Source organism: Aricia agestis, chromosome 2 (genome assembly GCF_905147365.1).
Source record: "Aricia agestis chromosome 2, ilAriAges1.1, whole genome shotgun sequence".
In the NCBI taxonomy this organism is placed as follows: domain Eukaryota; kingdom Metazoa; phylum Arthropoda; class Insecta; order Lepidoptera; family Lycaenidae; genus Aricia; species Aricia agestis.
Genome location: NC_056407.1, coordinates 6,114,588 through 6,136,619, shown reverse-complemented (window position 1 = coordinate 6,136,619; position 22,032 = coordinate 6,114,588). Strand labels below are relative to the sequence as shown.

The window sequence follows — 22,032 nt, the reverse complement described above, 5'->3', positions numbered from 1 at the left end:
ATTATGTAACAGGTAAAATGAAAAAGACTACAAAAGATTTCAAGTATAATATTATGTATATTTAAAATAATAATTTATTGAAAAAGTAGATTTTGTTCAAAAATTTCATTCCAATAATTACTCCTAACGCCATCTCTCGACATTAATAATTTTTAAATTCAAAACCTTTCAGGATTTTGTACTAGGTTGTTACTAGGTGGCAGGCTTTTACACATTTGCTTTCAAATCCGACTAATTTTAGGAGGAAAGCTTGTCCTAGGATTTAATGTTGTCATTGTATGGCATACATATTAGTCGCATAATGCAACAGGTGTTTACTACAACACAACTTCCCCCCGAACCCCTCTGTTTTGATTTGATTCATGTTATTTCGTACATTGGCTTTTATTTATTCAGAGTATATCGTTGAATCACAATTTTTCATTCATATTTTTGTCCGATTTTATTAGTGCTTTGTAAAGTAAATTGAAATGAAGTTCATTTTGTTACAAAACCTTTAATTAATTTCATTCTTCGAAGTTGTAAACTTCACCGTAAACTTGTAACTTGTTTTCACAATGTCGGGTTCAAGTGATAGCAGTACCTCGAAAAGTCCGACACCTAGAGCTTCTGTGAATGATGTTAGTGTATTATTTCAAACTGCAAGAAAATACGAGGAGCTTAATGTTATTGGAACAGGTGTGTATTACATAGTTTTCTTTTTCTAACCTTTGAAATACACCATGTGCCGGACGCCGGCGCATAAGCATACATTATCCATTTATTCGACAACCATATTATTAAGCCTAGCCTAGCAGCCAGCCTAGGTTCTGGATTATCAAAGAGTTTTCTGGGCAGGTTGTGGGCTGTTATAGTTGTTGCAATTTATAAATTTCCTTACACTGCACCATGAAAAAATAACGTAAACATGTTATGGGGTACTGGTTGTTGACCCCATAATAGATTCCCTGGGCTGGGATCCTGGTCGGTTTTTGTTTTTAAAATATTCTTAAAAGTCATTTGTCCATAGCATTTAACACACTTCTTACAGTGTCTAGCACCAAGTAAATAATTGTAAATCAAATACATTACATCCAGTCTGTTTATTCATTATTTTTAAATTTAGATTAAGAGCAAATAGTTTCAAAAATATTCTATCCAATTACAACATTAAAAAAAAAAATATTTAGTATTTTTACAGTACTTACCTACAAAAATTTCTGAACTTTGGTCATTTTTCATTCTTATAAAATCTAAATAGTTTATACCAATAACAAGATTAGAAGATAACAGCTAATGATTAGTTAATAAATGATTCCAGGTGCCTATGGTACAGTATACAAAGCCAGAGACTTGCACAATGGAGGTCAGATAGTTGCGATGAAGAAAGTAAAGGTAGCCCTCACCGAGGATGGAATACCACTGTCTACGCTAAGAGAAATAGCTCTGCTGCGGCAGCTCGAAGCTTATAGACACCCTAATATTGTACGGTGAGCTTTTATTGCCTAATATTGTTTTGTTAACTTACTGTTTTATTTTTATCATGTGTAACCAGTAAGCTCCCACACAAAACTGCGAATTTGCATCACATCACATTGTCATTTTTAGTATGAGTTTTGTTACAGATTTTTGCGATGCAATGTAAATTCACAGTTATGTACGGGAGCCCTAAGTCATGCTGGTGTAACCCATTCAAACTTCATAAAAGAAATAATAATCAAGGAGTAAAAAGTGGTTAAAGAAAATCACTTATCATATTTAAGTATATTATAGAAAATAACTGCGACTTTATATCATATTTGTATATTTCTGAACTATGTATAAGCCATAATTTAAACATAGTTATTTAAATCTAGCATTTTGCAGTAGGCTGTTCTTTGGGTTTTGAAAATATTAAAAATTCATCTTTTCTTTTCAGTCTTCTAGATGTATGCCATGGGGGGCAGTCTATGGAGCGGGAACATCAACTAGTCCTTTTCCTTGTATTTGAGCATGTTGAACAAGATTTGGACTCTTATTTGAAAAGGGCTCCGGGACCATTGTCGGAAAATAGAATAAAGGTATGTGCTATACTTACTGTTCATATTATATTTTAGTAAAAAAAATATTTAGCCTAGACTACTATAGGTTTAAGTCCTGTAATTTACTTTAAATTTTCTTTCTTTTCTTCTTTTTAGAGTATGTCATATGATATTCTATCAGGGGTGGACTTCTTGCACTCTCATAGGATAGTGCACAGGGATTTGAAACCCCATAACCTACTCGTCACCTCAACGGGCCGAGTCAAACTTGCCGACTTCGGACTGGCCAAGACGTATGACACAGAGATGAAGCTTACAAGCGTGGTATGTATTTCTCTCCTACAACCCATACTTATATTATAGTCTAGAGCAGGGCTTCCCAAACTGTGCGTCGCGACGCCCCGAGGCATCGCGACATTGTCCTAGGGGCGTCGCATGTCGACACAATCGAGTGAGCGCCGCGCACATTGTGTCATTCATACATCCCGGGCAGTATCCCCGCTTTCAGAAGCTATGCTCAGAAAAGCAAGCGCATCCTTCACATTAGCCAGCCTTGCTGGCTTTCATATCTTTCAGAAATATCTTTTTTGAATTTTTATGCTTATGTGATTTGGTCATTATTTTCTCATAAAAATAAAAATGTCCAAGTAGTGTTTTTATTATATGTAATTGATAACCTATGTAGGCCCGGCTGGTACTAAAATTGTAAAGTATTTTTGGGGGGCTGGGTTCAGGGGCATCGTCAAGAAATAGCGAAGTCCCTAGGGCGTCACAGTACAAATAAGTTTGGGAGGCCCTGGTCTAGAGCGTGTCTGTCTGTCTGTAGCTTCCTTGCTTCGATCAAATATTTCTCAAATATTTGATCAAAGCGTCCTTGCGCTAAAACGTAAAGCCGAAAAAATAAGTCTATAATATAACTATCGCTGGTTTGCGAGAATAGGTATCGACGCAATTCAAAATTCTGCCTTATTGAATTCTGTATGCCAAACAATCATAAATATTTGATATTTAACACGTTCACTGTGCCAGGTGCCTGCACCACATGTGGGTCATTTTGAGTTTGAGTTCATACATGTGTGCACCACATATGGGTCTTACCTTCATAGAAATTTAAAATATTTTTAAAGGATACACGTGTCAGTTTCTTATTGTTTTTTTGCATACACGTATAAACTATAAACTAGAAAAACTAACTGAACAATGTCCGGGGGACATTTCGATGGGGTTCCCAAGGTATGAGTATGTAAAGTTACTAGATTTTTTCAGTAGTATTAGAGTAAAATAAAACAAACTAATTTATCGACTATAATGAAAATGACAATTATAATGTACGAGCTTTTGCCCGCGGCTTCGCTCGCGTTAAGAAGTATTATTATATACAAACTTTCATCCCCTATTTGAACCCCTTGGGGTTGGAATTTATCAAAATCCTTTCTTAGCGGATGCCTACGTCATAACATCTACCTGCATGCCAAATTTCAGCCCAACCCGTCCAGTGGTTTGGGCTGTGCGTTGATAGATCACTATGTCAATCAGTCAGTCACCTTTGAGTTTTATATATATAGATGTAAATAATAAAAAGATTAATAACAAGCATTATAGCATGAGAAACAATAGCACTATTTTCTAAAATCTGCCATAACTCCTGTTCCGTGAAGGGTCTTGAACGGCGGTTCTTTAACTAATGTCTAATGTGAGCTATTCCTATCTCTAGTAGGGCCAAACCAGAGATAGATAAAATATTGGGAACGGCCGTAAATGAATAAAGCTGAAGAAGACACCAAACCAAAAGTAGATATTGTGCTGTGTGCACGAGTTGATTGATAGGTATTAAAGGAAACGAAAAAAATAAAATAATTAACGTGGAATTTAATAAATTCACTGAGTGCACCACATGTGGGTAGATGAAAATGGCTTATAATTAACTGATCACCAGAAATAGTAACATTTCACAGACAAAAATAGTAAACGATCACCAAAATACAGACCACCATTTTAATGTAAAATGATAACCAAAGATTTAACGTCTTAAAACCAAAAATAGTAAATGATCACCAAAATTAGTAAATGATCACCAACATTATACTAGCATTTTAAAGTAAAATGATCACCAAAATTAGTAAATGATCACCAACATTATACTAGCATTTTAATGTAAAAATATGATCACCAAAGATGTATTATCTCGCTATCCTATTTATGCAAAATGACTCCAAATAAATCATTGTTACTTAAACCAAAAGTAGTAAACGATCACCAACATTATACGTTAGCATTTTAGTGTAAAATTATAACCAAATATATTTTTATTGAGCAAATATCCTATTATAGAGAGGAAGACATATAGACGGACAGACAGACATCGAAGTCTTAGTAAAAGAGTCCCATTTGTACCCTTTGGGTACGGAACCCTAAAAACGGGACTCTATTACTGAGACTTCGATGTCTGTCCGTCCGTCTGTCTTTCTCTAGGGCCTAGGCTGTATCTCAAGAACCGCTCCAGCTAGACTTCTAAAAGTTTCACAGATTGTGTATATCTGTTGCCGCTATAACAACAAGTACTAAAACAAAATAAAATTATTATTTAAGGGGGGCTCCCATACATTAAACGTTTTTTTTTTGGCCTTTTTTTCTCGATTTCAATAATGGCAACCGGTAGGCACGTTGATATTTTCGCAAAGGCCTTGATTATATTATGTTAACTTCAATAATTAGGTAATAATAATAATAATAAAAAAATAATTTAAAAGGGGCTCCATACAAAAACACAATGTTAGGTCTAATTTTGTTCTATAACGGTACGGAACCCTCCATGTCCGACTCACACTTGGCCGACTATTTTGTTAAAAATATGCTTACATGTTTTGTCAATCGTAGTGATTTATTTGGACAGAAATATCGCATTGATTTGCTCACAAGGATTTGGTGATCATTTATTATATTTAGTGATCATTTACTATATTTAGTGATCATTTACTATATTTGGTGATCATTTACTATATTTGGTGATCAAATACTTTATTTGGTGATCATTTACTATATTTGGTGTTCGATTACAATTTGAAGTGTTGTCATGACTAAGATAGCTGGTAGTATTGCAATTTTAGACTTTATTTTTTTGGTGTTAATTATCTTTTTTTGGTAAACAAGTTTAGGGTATCAGTGCGTTTTTTGGTGGTCATTATATTTGTTCCCGATGAAAATATAGTTCATACGTGTGTGCATCATATGTGGGTCTTTAAAAAAAATTAAATTAAAGCAATTATAGGGGCTAAATATGATTTCATGTTAAATAATATGTCATAATATACACTTTTCTTAACTTATTATAAAAAACGTGTGACTACCCAGCAATGTGTAGCTACACTGTTAACATGTTAATCGTCAACAGAGACGCAACGCGCTGACTTTCGCGGCAGCGTCCGCTAGAAAGAGAAGCGTCATTATTCATTTGAGACAAAACACTCGAAGCGTAATCACAAATAACGGCTCAACTCAGTTGCGCCTAAGTTGCGCATAGGCTATGTCCACATTATGCACTTTCATCTTCAATTTTCGTCATCTTCTCTCATTGAACTTTCGTTTTGGCGCATTCAATAATTATTGAAAGCGTCAACGACAGCAACGCCAACATTGTCATTTTTGTTCAGTTGCAGTGTCTGTCAGATTATTGTAACATGTGCGACGAGAACATTTTACTGGGTGCAATATGTGCGGCTTATTTAGTCATAAGAAATTCCAAAAAAAAAATGAACCAAGCGAAAGTTTTAGATACGGTCAGAGCGCATGCGTCGCTGGCATCAGGCATGCCTTGCGCTGTTGACTGCGCTATAACGCATGCCCTTGATGAACAAAAAAAGGCATAGTGTGGACATAGCTATATACACGTGGATAACACAGCTTGAATGCACGATCGATTTTCGAAAATATCGACGTATTTACAGTTGAGTCCCAACAATGGTTGAAATTTTTTCAAAAATAGTGACATATTTAGTGATTCGTCATTGTTTCTGATAAAAAAATTGTATTTTAAAGGGCTTTAAAGCTAAATAAACGACATAGGTTGATTTTATAATTTGGAGTCTCATCACTTATGAACCTAAAGACTGATGTCTAAAACCCTTTGTATGACAATTTTTAAATGATTATTCGTAGGATTTTAATAAAAGTTCAATTTTTTTATATGTTTTTTTTAATCCTACGATAAATCTTTTAATCGGTACAGTCGATCCCTCAATAAATCATTTACATTTTGGGTTATGTAGTAAAATATTTACAAAGAAATAAAAAAAATGCTCTCTTCTAAAATCAAGAATTTTTAGCTCCGTCCCTATTCTTGCAAACCAGCGATATGTATATTATATACATAAATAAAATAGCATAATATAAGATTTTGGCAATTTGTTTTCATTAATGCAAGTCTCTACTCTCTACTAAAGCATAATTGAAATGTGAGATTTCTGGTTGACCTTCGCATCGTGTAAAACCGTAAGGCTTTTAACGACCAGAAATGCACTGCCTGAGTGATGCATCACTCAGGCAGTGCATTTCTGTACATTTTGTATCATGTGCATTTTGTATCATGATACAGCCATGATGAGACCGCATTACGCGACATTACGCTGCAGCGGAGCGTAGCGACGCGACACGTCACGGCCAAATATTCTTTGCATGAAATCGTATGATCGTATCGTATGAAGACACACTACGCGACAGCGACGCTTCGCGACACAAAAGTCAGTTCTATGGTACGTGAAGTGTTGCGTCGTGCCGCTGCCGTGCCGTCGCGTTAGTGCGGCCTTGTCTGTTTGGGCGTTGCACGTTTTCGACATTTGACATTTATTTATCATCGATTCCTAGGCAGTTTACGGACCTACGTCGGTTAAATGTTAGCTGTCATCGGTCGGATGGGTTTGACTTAACACGACCAAATTATTTAGGTCCGCCATCTGCCTAGGAATCAACTTCACTGATAGTACATTTTGGCCATCTCTTCCCAGGTGGTGACGCTATGGTACCGCCCGCCGGAGGTGCTGCTGGGCGCGTCGTACAACACGGCGGTGGACGTGTGGTCGTGCGGCTGCGTGCTGGCGCAGCTGCACACGCGCACGCCGCTGCTGCAGGGCTCCTGTGACACGGAGCAGCTGCACTGTATATTCCGGTATGCTGTGGTCTCCTAGAATATAACCTTTATGAACCTTTTTCCGAAAATATATAATTTATCGCTGGTAACTTGGCGCTCATGCTTAAATAGTCACGTGGCTATTTCAGCTAGGCTGTGCGGCCGCAACAATGTCGGCCGATCAGAGCACAGTTAACGGTGTAGCTTTTGATGGTTTTTTGTACAAAACATTACACAATAATATAATTTATATAAAAAATTCGGTGTGACCCTGACGTGTGGTACCCGATCTCGACGCTGGTTTTACAAAACCAGCGTAAAATATCCAAGGAAACAAAAATTTTAAAGTCTGTGACTGTGGGGACCAGTGAGCTTAAATTTGTTTGTGTCTTGGTCGGAGATGCTAATACCATCAATTTAAAAAATCTTAGAGTTAACAGTAATTCAAATTAGCAAATGGACCTCATGGTTTTTCTTTTAACCTTCTGCGTTCTTTTGTACTTTCCACGCTTATCGGTCGTCCGTCCCGCCACGAGTTTAGCAAATGGACCTCATGGTCTTTCTTTTAACCGTCTGCGTTCTTTTGTTTTCCAGGCTAATAGGTCGTCCGTCCCGTCATGAGTGGCCGGACAACGTATCTATCCTGGCGGACAGCTTCCCCGAGTACCTGCCGCAGGACTTGGCTGATGTGCTGCCCCGGACACACCCGCATGCTGTGGACTTGATCAAGGTATTGCCTGTCCCAGGGATGGCGAACCAATGGCACGAGTGCCACCAGTAGCACGTGACATTAAATTTGGAGCACGCTCACACGTCACAAAACTAAGTAGTATTGATTATTTTACAAACAATGAAGAATATTGTAATACATCAACCTCTGCTTAGTGGGCATCAAATTAGACTTGGTGCACCAAATTTTAAAATACGTATCGGATTACAAAAAAATATGAAGTTGCACGTTTATATGACCTAAATACGGATTTCTTCAGAAAAAGGGCAGGCAGGGCTCTGGGCCCGTACCACGAAACGGTTTTGAGACTCAAACAATCCTACGATAATGTTGCGTCCTTCTCTAACAAACGTGAAATGACGTTGTTAGAACAGGAGGCGGCATACTCGTCCGATTGAGTCTCAAAACGGTTTCGTGGTACGGCCCCTGATACGAAAAGGTTCGCCTATCCTTACTAATACTATGAATGTGAAAGTGTGTCGGTCTGTCTGTCCGTTACCTCTTCGAGTTTAGGCATCATCTAGCAGATTGGTATAACTTATAACATAATATAGTCTCCTCAACACCAAATGCTTAAAATAATCGTTACTTTACATTAGGCCCTTGGCGATACGTTAGCAGTCTGTGTAGCACTTATTTAAGCGACGCTTTCACCTGCACAAATAGCTAGACGCCATTTTTCAAATTGCGATTTTGTTCTATTTCAGGGAATGCTGGTGTTCGACCCGGCGAAGAGACTGACGGCACTGGACTGTCTGGAACACCCCTACTTCACCGACGAGCCTCTTACATAAGTATACTTGCTCATATTTTACAAACATTTTCTGATGGTACGACCACTCAATAGGACATATCACATAGCGCAGTATCCACGAAGTTAATATTAAATTGAATGTCATCTAAGCCAAGTAGTTTAGATGAGATACATTATTAATGTTAACTTTTTGGCAAGTTACATCACCAAACGTCCTAATGCAAAATGCTTGGAAGTGTAGATGGAGCAGCGACGTCGCCATGGCCCCCTAGTAATTACGGCACTAAATAATATTGCCTCATCAAAAGAGTAACTGTTTGAAAACTTACCACATTGAGCAGTGAATAATATAAGTAAAAATAATATTGCCCTCAAGACTACGAGGTTAAATAATTTACAAGCGTTCAAAAAAGAAATGTTCAAGAACATTAACACTAATAAGCGCAAATATGCACTTATGTTAATTAGCACATAATAATATTGTGCCTTAATTTTTAACCGACTTACATAAGCCGGTTATTTTATTGAAAAATACGATAAAATACAAGTTTACCAAATGCGAGTTGTGCGTAGATAACTATTTTTGGGTGCGTATTTTACAATGCAACTAGGATTAAGTTAGGCTCGATTTTTATGCGGCGGCGTGAATGCGCGGCTTAGGGCCGCGCTACACCGGAATGGCAGCGGCAGGCGAGCACTTTCAGTGTCATATGATTTTAAACTTTATCTTCATTATTGTAATACATAGTATCGCTTGAGAAATCGCGGCCGCCAGCGGCCACGAGCGGCCACGGACAGCCGTAGTTTTTTCAAGCGATACTATATATCTGTTACGCTCAAAGACCGAAATCGCTCAATGAGCGAAAAAATGGCTCACAACGCGTTGTGGTCACAGTGAAATAGCCACGACGCGAAATTCGCGTCGTGGCTCTAATGAAAACGGCCACGACGCGTTCTGGCAATCACAAAAAGACCATAACGCGGAATTCGTGTCGTGGCTGATATGCTATTCGTTTTTCTTGATTTGTTCTTGATTGATTAATCCTCCATAGGTATGGAAGATTATATTTGAATTACCACGCGTACTAGAAAATATTTTTTCTTTTACTAAATCACTGCATAACGTGTTTATCATTATTATTTATAAAATATCCATAATTCCATACTATACGTACGAATATTATTACTGTATGTTTGGCGCAACGTAGTTGCGCTTGCGGGCATCAACTAGTAGCAAGTATTATATTTAAATTATATAAATAAAAATAAAGCTAATTTTTTTATAATTTATTAAGATCAGATTACCTTATATTAAAAAAACAACACCAAATAATAACACGTTGCGCCAGACAGACATACAGTAATAATATTAGCACGGATATTATGGAACTATGGATATTTACAAATGATAATGAAAAACACGATAAGCAGTGATTTAGTAAAAGAAAAAATATTTTCTAGTACGCGTGGTAATTTAAATATAATCTTCCATACCTATGGACGATTAATCAATAAAGAAATCAAGAAAAACGAGTAGCATATCAGCCACGACACGAATTTCGCGTTATGGTCTTTTTGTGATTGCCAGAACGCGTCGTGGCCGTTTTCATTAGAGCCACGACGCGAATTTCGCGTCGTGGCTGTTTCACTGTGACCACAACGCGTTGTGAGCCATTTTTTCGCTCATTGAGCGATTTCGGTCTTTGAGCGTAACATATCTACTAAATACTACATATGATCAGTGCTCGCCTCGCCGCTGCCATTCCGGTGTAGCGCGGCCCGCCTCTACACCGCCGGATCACAAGCAAATAAGTATTATAATATCATGTAACAATTTATTTAAATAGCGGCGCGGTCGCGCTGTCATTTATAAGGTTTATCAGGGTAAGTTCGGATACAGGGTAAGCCCGGATAATTCAAGTTAACGCTAAAGTAGCTAAAAGCCGAGCTTTGTGCGGGCTCGCGTCGTCACACCTTGACTGACTGATAATAACACAGCTACATATAAATAAAAATTACTATATTAAAGCACAAATCAATAGGCGTGATAGTTTTTCCGTAAAGTGTACCAAAAAATGCAAAGTCAGATATACTAGAGTTCGCTTCGCTCGCCCTGATTAAATATTTTGTTTGCCTGGTACGACAGTTAGCGGTTGCAGTGCAGTATGGCGTATATTATGCACCGTAGCGCCAGACTAAAAACTCTGGCTAATTAAGTGTTAAGTGGAATCATTTTCCCTGTGTCCAAACTTACCCTGATTATCTGTACATACACTTGCCTGTCATCACGAGGCTTAGCCGCCAAGCCGCGCGTTCGGGCGGACGCATATAAATCAAGTCTTAGTGTTAAGTCGCTTTTTGATTCGCCCACCAATTGTTAAATCGAAGTTGCTACTAGTTAAGATTTTATAAAAGTATTTTTTTAAACGATTTACACATCGATAGATGTGCTTAGGATAAGTTTTGTTATAAGTACTTGGATCCTATAATATTCGAATTAAGTTGTCTTGAATGTTGAAATTAATAATTATTATTAGGTAAATAATGAATCCAAAAATTAGTTATTATATGGCCAAATTAAAATGAATTTGATGACTAATTCGTAATGATTGAAATAATTTTTAGATAAAATATTGAATCGAAAATAAAATTATTTTTGCAAATTTTGTTTTATTTCTATTTACCTAAGAAATAAGAATATAGCGCTAGGATGGACGGAAAGCCAAGCATATTTCATTATTTAGTTTTTAAGCTTTTGACACGTATGACCGATGACGTAGAAAAAGAAAAGAAAAAGATATTATCTGGGGGCACGGCAGTGTCCCCGCCGAGCTTTTTAGCAAAGGCACGGCTGTACCATACTTTTCTCGAAGCGGTTAGCGGCTATTTCACACCCCCTTTATCTTCGATGTTAACAAAGCTAGGGATTGTATGGGAGCCCCTCGTAAAAAATAAGTTTATTTAATTTTTATTAAGTTAAAATACAGTTGAGTATCTTCTGAAATTTTCAAAAACTTTACTGTTACCATTATGGATATAGAGCAAAAAACGGGAAAAAATCGTGTTTGTTGTATGAGGCCCCCTATTAATAATTTATTTTAATTGGACTATTAGCTTTTATGACGACACCAGAAATACATATTTTGTGAAAATTGCAACTATCTAAAGCTTGACCGCTGTAAAGTCGACCCTCGTAGCATACATTCAGTATGCTACCTTCAAGTATTAAAGCTTAAGAGTCAATTATGTATGAATATAGTAATCGACTCACAACTCAGAAGTATTTAGGTACGTTACGTTGTTCACCTATAGAACTAACGAAGGCTCAAAGAAAAAATATATAGGAGATAGAAAATGAGAGCTAAGCCAAGTACAGAAAAGTTATAACGTGACCTATAAAGAAAAGAAAAGAAACCTTAAAAAAAGAAATGAAATCCCACATTTAAAAATGTAAAAGAGGCCAAGCAAAATATTGCATAGCTTTAATACTTCTGTCGTAAAAAGTTTTCAAATCACATTCAAGCCAAGCCTTCAACTTATTTTGTAATTTAAATCAACATTCAGTAAATGTATCAATGGCTTGGCAATGAGCACAAGAGAAACAAATTATTATAAAACTGCATATTTGGAGGATTTCAAGTTTGAAATCGTATAAGTATGTACGGACATTACACAGACGGCAAGCGTAAAGTGTTTTAGTATGTAACGACTAACGACGCATGTGGCCGATGGTACCCAATAAATCCAATTAGTCGCTGATTATTTATTTCTCTAGTGCTCATTGCCAAGCCACTATAATAATTATAAAATAAAGAAATCTATTAATACATTTACTGAATGTTGATTTAAATTACAAAATAAGTTGAAGGCTTGGCTTGAATGTGATCTGAAAACTTTTTACGACAGAAGTATTAAAGCTATGCAATATACTGCTTGGCCTCTTTTACATTTTTAAAGGTTTTTGGTGGGATCTTATATATAAAATTCTACTGTCACAATGTTAGTCCGCGTACTCCTCCGAAACGGCTTTACTGATTTTAACCAAATTTTATATGCATATTCAGTGGGTCTGAGAATCGGCTACTGGGTACTTTTTATATTGATTAGTGCATTTGTTGAATAAATAATAGTAAATTATTACAACTCGAGACTGACGGCGACCATTGTTTGTGTGACGGGACATCGATGGACGTTGCCATGGTGACATACTTATTGAGTCACTTCAATAAAATAATACGGGCGAAATACCTTATATGACAAAGAAACGTTTGCCGGGACAGCTAGTAATTAATAAATAATACATGTACTCGTATAATAATAATATTTTGTCCATGGTACCTACTATACAAACATAATAGGAATTTCGAATTTTCTATTTTAAAGAAGTATGTAACTCCAACTATATCTAACATTATCATAAAATATTTAGCTCAAGAGTTGACACTGAATACCGTATACGTAAAATATTTCAATACATCTCTATAGATTTGTTTGTCCTCGGGTCCTTAGGGAATGAAGCTCTCTATTAAACAATACTCAATAGCAGTTACGTATTCAACATAAACATTGCGAAGCTAAGCTGCCCTTAGGTAGGTTGCACCAACTTACTTTAACTTTATCTGTAACTATAACTCTCTACAATGCAAAATGTCAAATCTTTGCTTAAAGTATAAAAAATGGATGCCATTTTTGACTTTAAGCAAAGAGATTTTATGACAAGTTCATACACACTATAATGCGAAAAGGCTTTTTCCCATAGAATCCTTTGTTTTTCCCCAACCTATTACTATAATGCGAAAAGACTTTTTCCCCAACCTATTATACCTATAGTATTGCTATAACTTAGCTTGCGCACGTCCGTGCGCTTAGATATGTAACTAATTTTCACCTATAGAAGATAGCAACAAGCCCTGAGTCCTGACACAGTTAGGGGGATGAGAAATTATTTAAAAAAAAAACTAATTTTCACCAAAATGTCCTTTATACAGTTGACCGGCATCGATAAGTTGCCTGCTACGTTACCTACCTGAAACTTCGTTCTTGCAGAAAATCATACACGCGGAAGATGCAGAAAAATCTGTACTTCTATGTAGGTTTTCTATTACTGGAATGTTTACTACATTTATTTAACAATTTAGGTGTGAAGATGTAACACACTATCTCATTTATAATTATACCACCATGTATATACTTATATGATCTTATATACAGAAGTGTAGTTAATAATCAATAATCATACATGAAAACGGAGGTACAGAATGAACCTACGACCTTCAGACCCAGTGCTCTCACCACTAGGCTATGTTAGGCTACATTTGCCCACGTATATACCTAATTAGTGCTTCCATTGTCTCGGCGGGCGTTTTCGCAACACAACACAACCTCTCAATGACGAATACAACACGATATAAATTGTCTGAGTTACTTATAACTTATAAGTGAAACTTTATGAAATGTAAGCCTAACATTGTATAAGATTAAGTTACATGACATTGTAATCTTCATAATAATATTTAAAAAAATAATTCTTACCACTTTTTTTGGTAAAAATTGCCACATGCATGTTTCTTACGCCGGTTCTTCTTGCCGGGTTAGCTCCCGAGCGTGTGGTAATAACTGGTAGGTCATCAGTCATCACGTAGACTATCTGAAAATATTTAATTCAAATTTACTCAGAAATAAAACAATTTTTATTCACATCATTATTTATTAGAAGATGTTTGATCACATACACTTGGATGTACGTTTGCTAATTGCTAATACAATGATGACTTGTACTGATTTTTATTAATAGCTCAGACAACAATTAGAGGTTAAATAAAAATACTAATGTAAGCTGATTATTTAATTTTTATCTACAATGAAATACAAAAATATACAAATATTAAATGCATTACAACAATATCTATACTTAATATTATAATTGGGAAGAGTTTGTTTGTTTGTTTGTTTGAACGCGCTAATCTCAGGAACTACTGGTCCGATTTGAAAAATTCTTTTACTGTTGGATAGCCCATTTATCGAGAAAGGCTATAGGCTATATTTTATTATGCTAAGTATAATAGGAGCGAGAAAGTAGAGGAAAATGTGGAAAAAACGGGGGAAATTCTATAAAAGGGCCTATTTGAACGCGCTAATCTCAGGAACTGCTCATCCGATTTGAAAAATTATTTACATGTTAGATAGCCCATCCATCGAGGTAGGCTATAGGCTATGTTTTATCACGCTAAGACTTATAGGAGCGAAGAAATAGATGAAAATGTGGGAAAAACGGGGGAAATTATAATATTATGAACTATGGAGCAATTTTTCAGTTATTTGGCAAACATGAAGAATATAAGACCACGTGAAGGGAAATAGGCTATTTTTTGCTGCAAAATGTACGGTTGCGTGAAATTCCTAAATTACGCAAGCAAAGCCGCGCGGAACATCTACATATAATAAAATCGTAGGAAAGTCAATTCTGTACATTGAATATTTTTGTACAATAAATAATACTTGGGATGTGATCTACTATGGTAACGTGGACGAAGTCGCGGGCAACAGCTAGTTATTATAATAATATCTAAAACAAAACATACTCGTAACATTAATAATTAGCTATTTACAAATAAATAGCTATCCCGGCAATTGTTGTTTTGCCATAAAATGAATTTCCCTGTTTTTCTGCTTTTCTCTAGAAGTTTTTTTTCTATAGACCTCACGGAGCCCGAGACCTTTCCAACGAATGCAAAACCGTGGAAATCGGTTCGTGCGTTCTGAAGTTATAGCGTCAGGAAGGAAAACCCGACTTATTTTTATATACTTATTTGATATCAACACCTTTACAGGTACTGTACGGTGGATAGTAATAATCATAATAATTTTATAACAATAGGTAATTATGAAGTGCTTTTTTTCATGCAAGTAATTTTTTTAAGTTTCTGTTCTTTACAGATAATTAATTTTAGGCATGGTGTGGTAAATGGTGATCCTATGTATAGGTAAGTGTCTGTAAGCCTGTTATTTCTAGTATTTTCTCATAGAACACGATAGCCTTGATGTAACCCTATTGACCGATTATAGAAAAACACTACGGTTTGGTTCGTACCATTTCTGGAAATATCTTCTTTTCATCGAAAATAGTAAGGTTGGGTTGCACCAACTAATTTTAACTATAACTGTAACTTTAACCATAACTTTAACTACAATGCAAAATGTCAAATCTTTGGTTAAAGTTAAAAATGGACGCCATCAAGACGCAATATTTAACCATAACCATAGAGCTCGACAAGGTTTAAATGCAACGTGTCGAAAAAAGGAACTAACGCTGTCATCATGTATTACAAAAAACACTATTTTTGACAGTTCTCCTTTACCAGCAGCGCCCCCGCCCACGTTCATTTATAAACTTGTTGGACCAGCTGTCATCTGTCAATTTCTCTGGTCAAAGTTAAGGTTAAAGTTAAAGCTAAATTTAGCCTTAACTATAACCATAACTTTAACCTTAACTTTAACCACGCCTCTGGTGCAACTCAACCTAAGTATACCTTAGAAAGTAGAGCATTTGCTGTAAAAATAACATTAGTATGTCTAAAATGCCAAGAGCACAATATTATTAAAAAAAATATATTTTTACTTTATTAATGCAACGTTTAAAGAACATAAAGTAACATAAAGTGTTTTTCGAGATCGCTGTTTTTAATCGAGAATCATGAAATAGACTGAAAACATCTTAGTGAGGTCTATTTTCTAGGTGGCCTGGACCTCAAAGGCGAGATTTTGAAGCCCAAATTTTATCTTTGGGTTGGCGGCGTAAGGCTAATTTTCTAGAACTTGGCCCCCGAGATGCGATGATCCTCGGTAACGCCGTGGCCATCCGGGCCCCCGAGTACCTAAATAAGCCTACTAAAACATTTGTGTACTTAGATCCCAGAAAAAAATTGTTGACTTATTAATGCAGTCTTGTTTTAAATTATCTAAAGACTTCATTATTAACTCAATACGTATTATTTGTGGGATAGTCTTCGATCACATAATATTATATAGATGTTTGCGATCGAAGGGGTCCAAATATGAAACCCCCAGCTAGTTGGGCAAAAATCTCGTCACTTTACCACAATAGGGTTGTGCGCGGTCGATGTCGACACTGCATTAACAAATTGCATAACTTTTTATATTGCGTGAATAAATCGATTACATTTCGTTTCCTAAATGTTTATTACTTCTGCTAATAAATTGCCGTTCGTTACGAATTTTATGTTAATTTCTCGCATAATTTTATGCTGACACAGAATTTTTATGTAATTTGCTACCTGCGACTTAGTTTGCCTAGGGAGAGAATCTAGCCAGATAACAGGAATAGATTTATTTCTGCGATAAAGTAAATATTTTGGGTTAATGCGTACCTACCTAATATTGCAACGTGATGCGTCGATGCAATGCGATGCATTTTTAAAATAAACCACTCAAAACCAAATTTTATTTACGAGTACTACAAAAGAAAATGCACATTGGCTCTTCGGACATACTAGGAAATTCATTCTAAATTGTTTCCTGTGTCAAATAAAATTTAATCTGATCAACCAATTCTTCAGCTTCTTTGTTGACCCCTCAAACTTCATTTTGACGAGGAAGCATCTTAAGTAGGCGTTGAATAATGTCAAAATAAGAATAGTAAATAGATAAGCATTAACAAAGGCCGTTGCAACACTTGATGAATTGATACACGACTAACCAAGGTCTGTCTTTGCATTATGTGAATAAGGTTGTTAAACTTCAAATTTTGTAAGCGCGATATACATTTTACAAGTATGAGATAATCCAGTATAACCTTACTAGTTTTCTAGGTATTATCACAGTTTATAGAATAACGGCCGTTTCCAATATTTGATCTATCTCTGGTTCTGCCCTACTAGAGATAGGAATAGCTTACAATTGACATTTCTCTAATGTCTAATGTGAGCTATTCCTATCTCTAGTAGGGCAAAACCAGAGATAGATCAAATATTGGGAACGGCCGTAAGATGTCAAAAGGATACGATACGAGTGATAGGACAATATTATATCGGTCAAAGCACACGAGAATCACAAACCTTCGTTAATATTTATACAATAAATAGATGCGATGTAGAATGTCTTGTCATCATTCGATACAAATTGAAAAGTCGCTCCAAAGACGACGACAAAACATTCTACCTACTTATAGTTAATTCATGGTAGAATTTTATTTGCAAGGGTGTAACTGTATGTCAATATTTTTGTGTAATTTTAAGTCTAGAGTCATGGTTTGGACCATAGTAAAAAAGAATATATTACATCGAAATGAATGCAGAAAGCGTGATGGAAATTAAGAGAAAAGCGTGACCAGATGGGTCGTGGGTGACAAAAAAGTATCGCTCGTACCACTAAAGGCTATCTAGAGGTGAGTTTGATATTACAATTTACAGTTATACAATAGAACTGATAACATTAACTGTTTTGGTTAAAGTTGATACTTGATAGTATTATCGAATGTTTAAGTTGATAGCTATAAGCTATACCTACTGTTAAGTTTTAAAATTGTCTAGCAATCTGAAAGTAAACAAAAAGATAAATTTCGATTTCATGAATGCTCTTCTTCACTGCAAATTAGTTTGAGTTTTATGTTTAAGTCAACTTAAGTAGTATTTTAAATTACTAGCATTACCTGTGTTCTTCTCTTTATTTACGATCAGATTGAACATAGTCTGAATGTAGGTAATATTGCAGTAGGTCCATTAATTACTCATTAGATCGAGATAGTTACTGATCGATCTTTGAACCCAATGGGTTCACAAGTCACAACAGCGCTCTCTTTAATATTTTCACTCTAAGTCCTCCCGGTTTATTCTACAATTATATCAAGGGCGTCAAATATGACTTGGAGTGAACTAGGAAGTCCAAAACGCACGCATAACAAACATATTATCAGTTAGACCTGTTTGAGCATAAAACAATAGTAACATTATAGCTTCACGGAAGAAACGGTCACGCTCAAACACCAGTCTGAAGGACGTCCTCTCAAGACGATGACCTCACGTATGCTGTCGCAAATCGTTACTAGAGCGGCATAATTGCATCCATTATCTCCTGGTGATGCAGATAAAATTATAGGCAAGAGGGTTTTCGTGCTAACACAGCAAGGATTAAATCTCAATACTGGTTTTTGCAACCAGTTCTATATGTGTATGCTACATATTTTATTCTTTGTAATCGTTATGCCTCAACAAGTTTTTCATTTCCTTTTTCTTATTTAATAATTTAAATGTATGTAATTCTTTCAAAGAACGAATATTTATAAGTATTTTGTTACATCTTACTCACTAAGCACTGTCTATAATGTCTATAAATACCTGAAGTCTACACTATATAAATCACTTTCCAATATCAGTCTCTGTTACGGATAGTTAATTATTCTTTATAATTTCACTGTCCTTGTCCACTGGCTCCTGTGTTTTCTTGCGAAAACTAAATATTTTGTCGAAGTTTATCGTGTTTTGATTGTATATCGTGTGGTCGGGCGAATCGCCCCAGCTCACTGGAGTTATTCTGTTGTTTTTCGGCGATTCTTTCTCTTGATTGACCTCTACTACTATTTCTGGAATGGGGTTTAATGCTGCTTCGGATTGGACGCTCGGTGTTCCCTCTGGATTCGAGACAGCCTCCAGCGAGGCGCATCTGTTCAGAAAATTATTCATCCTCTCCTTGTAGAAATCCGAGCTCGTTTCGGTGTTCTGCTTAGTCTTGTTATTCTGGTTCTTCAAGTAAAAACCGTTGTCGTTCTGAGCCAGGAAAATCTTCTTGATCTTCCTGCTCGGGTAGGCGTCGATGAGATCGGGTTTGAGGAACTTTCGCGGCATTTTCCTGGGGTCATTACCTTTTATCGTAGTCACGACGGACACACAGTTGCCGCGCCTCTCCTCGTTCACTTTGTAGTTGTTTCTCATGCCTTTGTAGGATATCTTGACGCTCAGAATGGACCAGAGCAGCTCGAGAAATGCGGCAATCAATATATTTATGGACAACACTCGCTGCGTGAACACCTTGCTGTCTTCCTCCCTGATTTCCGTCGAATTTTTCATTATGACGAAATGGGATGCGTTCTTCTCTATAATGTCGGTGTGCTTGAGAATGAGTATGTCCTTGAAGGGAATCTGCTCCTTATAAAACTCGGTAACGTCGTTCTCAGTTTCGAAGAGCCACACGAAGATCATGATGATCGCTGTCAGAGCCACGAGCGTCGAGAAGATGGACATAGTGAACAATATTGTAATGTTTTTGTCTACATACCATCTGACGGACGCTAGAATAGATGCACAACCTGCAGCTAGTGCGAAAAACGCCAATAAAGTCGGAGCCAGCACGAGCATGTAGCCGTAATTATAGGGCTCGGGTGTTGTAATTGTCGCGTTTTCGTTCAACGTGTCATTATTTTCGATGTTTATTTCGCTCGCAGTCGGATTTACCAGAGCCAAGCTAGCCAGCAGAGAGGAGGTGGCCGCTAGCGCCAGATGTACCCAGCCCAGGCCCGACACGGTCGACGCGGAGTATCTCCTCTCCGACGGGTATAAATTTCGTGTGTCGGGCTTTGTTTTCACTTTTATCGTGTAAATGTCCTCCATTGTTATTACTTCATGTAACTTTGCATAATATGAACGCGTTAAACGCTCTGGAACACAAATTAACGTTTTTTTCAACACTTATGTGTCAGGGTCACTACGATTTAACGGATTTTTATTATAAAAACAAACAGCGTCCGTCAAAAACGTCGCTCGCGCATGTCTACGGTTCTCGACTGGCGTGAAGTTGGCGTCGATGTTGCTAGCGCATCGAAAAGTAGCCGCCAGAATTATTATTTTGATATTTTGTTTATTAACCAAAAGATTATTTGCACAGTAAAGTTATTTCTTGTCTATTTCTTTTTCTAGTTACAAGCTTACGAATATTAAGTGAAATGACTTTTATAATTGATTTCGACACTCCTTTTTCTTTTACCACTTCTTTATTATAATGTCCTGTAGACTACTCAAATCATAAAGGTTTTATTAGATATTAATTTCTTTTGTTTAATTTAACCTTCCTTCATTACAGACTTTTTCGTAACCTAAACCTATTAGTCACTTGTCAGCATTATTCTGTGTTCTCAAAACATATTATAATTTTTAAAACAAAAGTTTGTTCGCTAATTTACGTTTATAGCTTACGTAAAATGTCGTTCTAACCCCAGTTTTTACCTCAAGAGAGGAGAGAAATATTAACTGGCAACATTGAAAAAGCTTTAACTTTGTTACCAGTACGTGACCCGAATCGCTATGACAATAAGACACACTTTATTTGGGATTGATAGTTTGGAACTATATTATACGTTTACAGATTTTTATTGCACTAAGCACGATCTAAGCACGACTACGAAATTGTATATTATACATAATATATTTATACGTAATATGCCACGTGTGGATACAAATTTAGCTTTGAAATCTAGCTATAATAGGAGCAGTGCCGGTTTTAGCACTACCAGGGCCCTGGGCGAGAATTCTTCGGCCTCCAGGATGCTGGTAGGTATTGCTAAAAATTTGGTGACCCTTTTGTTTGCCTTCAGCGCCCCGTTTTATCCGGCGCGGCGCCCAGCGGCCAGCGTCGCTCCCCCTACTACTATACTATACTATCCCATATTATATTTTGTGGCGTTGGCGTTGGCGTTTACGATAATCGCTTGCTGCTTGTCTAGGTCCTCTGCACATACATCATACTACACACAGAAGAAGTTATTTTTCTGTAAGAAAGCTAGTTTAAGTCCTCATTTAGGCCTAAGTATAAGTTTTCGTTTACAACGAACTGAATTACATTATTTAGTAGGCACAAGTAATTAGAAATCACTTTCCGTTAAAACCGCCTCAACGATGAGATCTATCGATGTTGATTCGCATCACTAATTTATTATAATTTATTTGACCGTGGCCGACGGGTTACCTTCAATAATTAATACTTGCTAGTTATATTATATTTCATAATGTACCGGTAAATGTATTTAAAATTGTAATGAAATGCATATTTATTCACTTTGTAAACGTTCGCAAGTCATAAGCGCAAATCATAAAAATATATACTTACTAGATGTCCCGCGCGGCTTCGCCCGCGTAAATTAGGAATTTCACAGAAACCGTACATTTTGGAATAAAAATAGCTATAAATACTCCTTTCACGTGGTCTACTCTATATAATTGCCAAATATTGCTATAAAAATTGCTCCAGTAGTTCGTGAGATAAACCCTTTCTAATATTTTCCCCGTTTTTACTACCATTTCCCTGAGTTTCTTCGGTCGTATTAGTCTTAGCGTGATAATATAATATAATATAGCCTATAGCCTTACTCGATAAATGAGATATCTAACACTGAAATAAGTTTTTAAATCGGACTTGTAGC

General features: G+C 36.4%; 2 protein-coding genes across 2 annotated transcripts; one reads left to right on the top strand and one right to left on the bottom strand.

Moving 5' to 3' along the window:
- Window positions 1-367: 367 nt before the first annotated feature.
- LOC121738280 (cyclin-dependent kinase 6) lies at window positions 368-9,299 on the top strand. Its single transcript, XM_042130241.1, has 7 exons — window positions 368-678; window positions 1,301-1,469; window positions 1,898-2,039; window positions 2,157-2,324; window positions 7,001-7,161; window positions 7,717-7,852; window positions 8,560-9,299. The coding sequence occupies exons 1-7, from the start codon at window positions 558-560 to the stop codon at window positions 8,644-8,646; spliced, it is 984 nt and encodes a 327-aa protein (XP_041986175.1). The 5' UTR covers window positions 368-557; the 3' UTR covers window positions 8,647-9,299.
- An 8,906-nt stretch (window positions 9,300-18,205) lies between these two features.
- LOC121739775 lies at window positions 18,206-20,405 on the bottom strand. Its single transcript, XM_042132338.1, has one exon. The coding sequence runs from the start codon at window positions 20,225-20,227 to the stop codon at window positions 19,013-19,015; it is 1,215 nt and encodes a 404-aa protein (XP_041988272.1). The 5' UTR covers window positions 20,228-20,405; the 3' UTR covers window positions 18,206-19,012.
- Window positions 20,406-22,032: the final 1,627 nt, after the last annotated feature.

Bases quoted from the DNA above. Each gene is read 5' to 3' on its own strand.
- LOC121738280 (XM_042130241.1), top strand. From the start codon at position 558: ATGTCGGGTTCAAGTGATAGCAGTACCTCGAAAAGTCCGACACCTAGA. The intron at 679-1,300 runs GTGTGTATTACA...AAATGATTCCAG, and splicing joins GCTTAATGTTATTGGAACAG to GTGCCTATGGTACAGTATAC. The intron at 2,325-7,000 runs GTATGTATTTCT...ATCTCTTCCCAG, and splicing joins AGATGAAGCTTACAAGCGTG to GTGGTGACGCTATGGTACCG.
- LOC121739775 (XM_042132338.1), bottom strand. From the start codon at position 20,227: ATGGAGGACATTTACACGATAAAAGTGAAAACAAAGCCCGACACACGA.